Source organism: Chlamydomonas reinhardtii, chromosome 14 (assembly GCF_000002595.2).
Source record: "Chlamydomonas reinhardtii strain CC-503 cw92 mt+ chromosome 14, whole genome shotgun sequence".
Taxonomy (NCBI): Eukaryota; Viridiplantae; Chlorophyta; class Chlorophyceae; order Chlamydomonadales; family Chlamydomonadaceae; genus Chlamydomonas; species Chlamydomonas reinhardtii.
Window position 1 is genome coordinate 2,496,951 of NC_057017.1, and position 5,000 is coordinate 2,501,950.

The following is a 5,000-nucleotide window of genomic DNA, read 5'->3' on the forward strand; positions in this document are numbered from 1 at the left end:
ATTCTTCCACCATTTGGAAGAAGAAACCATAGGCATGGGCGGTAAGAGGGTAGTACTCAAGGTCCATGCATGCGGGCGGCAAGCGTAGGGAAACAGCACGTGTTCAGCACCTTCACACCTTTCCTGACCTCCTGCTATGCGTATTGACTCCGGCTTAGTGCAACCCCGACGTCACCTCCCCCAGTCCCCTGCCCCTTCTGCCCCCTTTTCGTCGGGCTCGGGCATGTAAACCCCCTCTGCGCTCACCCTGCCCCCACTTCTTGGGTTCGGTCCAGTCAGTATCTACGCCCCCCCACACCGACAACCACACCCATACACCCACACCCACACCCACACCGCCCGTCCCTCACCCGCGTGCCGCAGCAGCATGATTGACGCCGGCAGCCGCGCCACCACCTCCGCCCGACTGCCGTACCCAGCCGTACCGCACGGCAACGCCGCCGCCACAGCTGCCGTACCCGCCACGTGGTTGGCCGTCAGGCCATTCAAAAGCCGCACATCCCAACCGCCGCCATGCGTGCCAGGCGAGGCGGCGCCGCCGCCGCCACCGGCATCGTCCATGCTGACGCTGCCGGCAACAGACTCCATCGCGGCACCGGCGGCGGCGCCGCCGCCGCCTCCGCGCGCGACGCTGACGCCGCCGCTAAAGCGGCGCGCGTACGACTCCGCCGCCGCCGCCGCCGCCGCCGCCGCCGCCGCCGCTGCTTCCCCTGCTGCATCCACTACGGCAGCTATGCCACCGCAGCAGCCGCCTGCGGCAGGGCCGGACCGCGGCGGCGGCGCAGGGGGCCGCACCGCATCCAGCGGCGCCAGCCCCGCCCGTGCCGCCTCCGCCTCCGCCGCCTCGGCCTCCGCTGCCGAAGCCGCCCGTGCCCGCTCCTCCGGGCTCCTTGCAGGCCCACTCCCGGCCGCACCGGTCGCAGCGCCGTCAGCAGTAGCCGCTACAGCCTTCAGGGCCTCCCCGGCTGTAGCAGCGCCGTGCCCGGCAGCCGCCGTACCGCCGCCGTGCGCACGTGGCGGGCGGCGCTGTTCGTCGTCCTGCGCGCCGACCGGATCCAGGGCGGCGGCGGGCGCCAACTGCCGCCGTACGTGCGCACCAACCACCTCCCCCGGCTGGCGGTGGTGCTGCTGCCGGTGCGGGCGGCTACTGCTGCCAGCGGCGCTGGCGGCGCCTCCGGCGCCGCCCCTTGTAGCGGCACTGCTGCTGGTTGTGCTAATGGTGCTACTGCTGCCGGCGTCGGTGCTACTGCCGCCGCCGCTTTCCATGCCCCCGGCCGCAGGAGGGCTCAGGCCGCTGTCAGTGTTGTCGCTACTGCCGCTACTGCCGTTGTTTCTACTGCCACTCCCGAAATGCCGGCGCCCGACCACCACTGGGCGACCTGACGAGGCAGCACCCACATGGCTGCTCCTGAAGCTACAGCCTGTTGCGCTCATGCTGCTACTGCTGCTGCCATTGCCGCTGCTGCTGCTGCCAGTGCCGCTGCTGCTGCCAATGCTGCTACCCCCAACCAACATGGCTCCCGGCGCCCATGCTTGCAGCGTGAGGGCCCGCCTGACAAAGCTGCCGCCGCCACGGCTGCCTTCAACCACCCCTGCCGCGCAACTACCGCCACCCCAGCTCGTGCCGCCCACACGCGCCCCAGGCGCCGCCAGTGCCGCGCACGGCGTTACAGGTGAGGATCCACGCACGGTGCCCAAAGCTGACGTCGCCCGCAGCCAGAGCCCTGGGCCCGCGCGGCCACTGCCGGCGTCGACACGTGCGGCTGTCGCCGCCGCCGCAAAGGCGGGTGCTGCAGCGCACGGCGCCGCAGCGTACGGCGCCGCCGGCAGTACGGCGGCTGCCCTGGGGCCGGCAGCGGGGCCGACATGCAGCTGAGGTGCGGGCATGGAAGCCGCTAGGTGGGCTGAAGGCTGGCTCTTTGCCGAGGTTGATGCGAGGGGCACGCCTGGGCGTGAGAACGCACCGAGCCCGCAGGCGGTGCTGAAGATGGTGCTAGTGCTGTGCCTGCTGCCACCAGGGGCTTGCGGCACCGTCGACGTCAGCGCGGCGCGGCGTGCGAGGGGGCCCAAACGTTCAAGGGCATCTGCTAGAGTGCAGTTGTGACAGCGAGGCGCGACTGTGGGCCGTGTCGGAAGGCTCGCGACTCCCGCCAGCACAATTCGCAACACTCGTTCTGGACTTGTTGGCCCTAGAGAGCTCTCGACAGCGCTCCGGGCTGATTGCAGATACCTCATTTCGGTGCACACGCTCTTTCCATAAATGTGGTGGGGCGTGGCTCGATTCGGAGCCGGGTGGTGACGAAGCCCGCGATCCCAGACCTGGGCCAAAACCCAAGGGACAAGTTGGGGTAACAATATGCCTTTTGTCACACCGTGTGTTCTATCATTTATATCATCACAGCGCATTATCACTGAACAGCGGACTGTCCACCAACGCAAAGGGGCTGTTTCCACTGAGCGGTAATTAAGGTTTGCTTAAATACCGAGTGACTTCGGCTTTGTAGGGTGCCCAAATACTATTTTTTGCAATTGCATTTTGGCTTTATGCGTGAAACTGGATTGGTCGCAAAGTCGGGTCCGCAGGGTCGGTCGCACCCAGGTCGGCCCTTCGAGCCTCTTTAAACGCATCGATTGCATTTATGGGACATAGATGACAAAATAATAACGTCATAAAAGCGGCGCGGCTTAAATACGAGGTCGACGTTTAACCCCTGTCGGGGTACAGGGGCCAGAAAGTTAGCATCCGCGACCGAGAAATTGACACAAAGCATCCTTACACGCTGTGTATCCTTAAATACTTCTGGGGGCGTAGAAATAAGGATGTATGCGCACAATCGAGGCTGCATTGCGCGCTTAAATACTGGCTTAATTACGCGTGTCCATACTTGCGGGTAATTAGCCCAGTATTTAAGCTAATTACCGCCTTAATTACCAAGTGGAAACAGCCCCAAGTCTTTCGGGCGCTTAGCCCTTTGGCCTTACGGCCTGCTCGGTCTTTCCAAACACTTCGCTTGAAGGCATCATGCGTGGTGACGCGTCAAACATTTACAAATGGGTGGTCGACGACGTCGTGAGCAGCATGACGGCCGAATTTCAGGCCGCTGGCATCGACGAGTGAGCGGACTGGTGGTTTTGTGCATGTATACATGTTCTGCACACGTCATGCCCGCTGATCTGGCCTGGCTTGGTGTCACTTCAGGTCGGTCCTCATGGAGCTCAAGACAAAGTGGGAGGAGAAGCTGCGCCAGCAGGGCTTGATTCACGACAACGATGGGGGCGATGACCACCATGCCGCGTAAGTCGCGGGGAGCGGGCCTCGCGGTGGCCTCCGCGCTTCCAGGGCCCGTGCCGCGGTCGGGGGCGCCAGACAGTCTCGGAGGGGCAGTTTCGTGTTGCACTCCCGAGAGACGTTTGTAGCGCTCCCAGAAGGCTTCCCCCTGATGCTTGGAGACCTGAAGTTAATGGTCCTGGCGCCTTGACTGTATGTTTGCCATTGATTACGCCTGCAGTCGCCGAACCGGCGCGGCTGGGGAGGCGGCGGGTGGTGGCGACGATGCAGGCGGCAGTGTGCTGGGGAAGCGGCGGGCGCCCGAGGGCGGCCTCGCGCCCGGCGCCCCCAACGCAGGTTTTAACAATCCAGCTTTTGCCGTGGCGCAACAGTTCTTCGCAGTCTACACGCAGCAGCTAAACCACCATACCCAATTGCTGCAGCAGCAGGCACAGCAGCAGGCGCAGCAGCAGCAAGCGCAGCAACAGCAACAGCAGCAGCAGCAGGCGTCGCAACCGGACCCGGCGGCGGCAGCACGTGCTGCCCATGCTGCGCAGGTGGCGCAGGCAAACCACGCGGCACTCGCGCAGGTCATTGGCGGCGCGGCGGGGGCTCCTGCAGCCGCGGCCGCGCAGTTCGCTCTGAAGCAGGAGCCAGGGCGGCAGGCGGTGCCCGGGCCGCACCACCCACACCCGCACGCGCACGCACACGCGCAAGCGGCGCACCACCCCCAGGCCGTGCAGCCCCACCCGCACGCGCACATGCACACGCATCCGCACGCGGGGCATTACGCGCCGGCCCCGGGACAGGCGCCGCAGGCGCACCACATGCCGCCGGGCGGGGTGCAGCCGCAGCAGGCGGCCGCGGCCGCTCAAGCCGCGGCCGCGGCCGCCGCAGCCGCAGCCGCGGGCTACCCAGGCGCCTACTACGCGCACGGGCAGATTCCGCAGCATGACGGCGAGGACGGCGACGCCGGCGCGGGGCCCAGCAGCAGCGGCGCGGGCGCGGACGGCGGGGGGGACGGGGCGGGCGGCGGCGAGGAGCCGGCGGCGGAGGGTGACGAGGTGCTGTCAGAGGATGAGCACGACGAGGGCGACGAGGAGGAGGTGGTGGAGAACCTTATGATCGGGCAGTTTGAGAAGGTGCAGAAGATGAAGAGCCGCTGGAAGGTCGCGATGCGGGACTGCGTGTTCCACATCAACGGCCGCGACTACCTGTTCAAGAAGTGCCAGGCCGAGTTCAGCTGGCAATAGTTACTGATGCAATGGTGTATTCTGCGATAGTTGTGTTCCAGTGTTGTGCCAGATTAGTGGCTCTGTAGGCTTTTTACATGCTCAGGGGCCAGCAACTGAGATGGTAGGGATCAAGGAGGATGCAGGTAGCCGTGGACGGGCCTGGTGCTGTTTGCGAGTGCACTCGTTCCGCGTTGAACACGGGGCATACATGGCTCGCTTGGCGCTGGGCATGAGGCGCCTGGCTGCTGTGCTGTCAGACTAGTGGCGCTGGCGACAAGGCCCAGTCCGCCGTCTTCCCTCGCGTGTGGAGATGGGTAAAATAGGCCATTGCGCCGGTGCGTTGGGCGTACAGCGGGATGTCGGATGCCGCAAGCACACGGCAGGCATGAGCAGGGATTCGTGACGGCGCCATGGCGCCAACGACGAGCACGCAGGAGTTGCCGAGTATGACTTTCATGGACGTACATGGACTGAAGCGCGTGCTGGTGGGGTCAAGT

The 5,000-nt window shown here is 65.5% G+C and overlaps 2 protein-coding genes across 3 annotated transcripts in view; one reads left to right on the forward strand and one right to left on the reverse strand.

Annotated features, from left to right (window-relative positions):
* The window catches only part of CHLRE_14g625150v5 (uncharacterized protein), a 7,181-nt gene extending 4,561 nt beyond the window's left edge, over nucleotides 1–2,620 (reverse strand). The window contains exon 1 of the mRNA XM_043070260.1: nucleotides 351–2,620. Coding sequence (XP_042916933.1) covers nucleotides 351–1,887 — 1,537 coding nt within the window. The 5' untranslated portion in view covers nucleotides 1,888–2,620. The remainder of the gene's footprint in view (nucleotides 1–350) is intronic.
* Nucleotides 2,621–2,800: 180 nt separating this feature from the next.
* CHLRE_14g625200v5 (uncharacterized protein) overlaps nucleotides 2,801–5,000 on the forward strand; it is a 3,106-nt gene continuing 906 nt past the window's right edge. Inside the window, exons 1-3 of one of the 2 annotated variants that reach the window (XM_043070261.1) lie at nucleotides 2,801–3,114; nucleotides 3,200–3,295; nucleotides 3,510–5,000. The exon at nucleotides 3,510–5,000 is cut by the window's right edge and continues 906 nt beyond it. In XM_043070261.1, coding sequence (XP_042916934.1) covers nucleotides 3,023–3,114; nucleotides 3,200–3,295; nucleotides 3,510–4,521 — 1,200 coding nt within the window. In that variant the 5' untranslated portion in view covers nucleotides 2,801–3,022 and the 3' untranslated portion in view covers nucleotides 4,522–5,000. The remainder of the gene's footprint in view (nucleotides 3,115–3,199; nucleotides 3,296–3,509) is intronic. The other variant, XM_001692766.2, reaches the window with a different exon arrangement.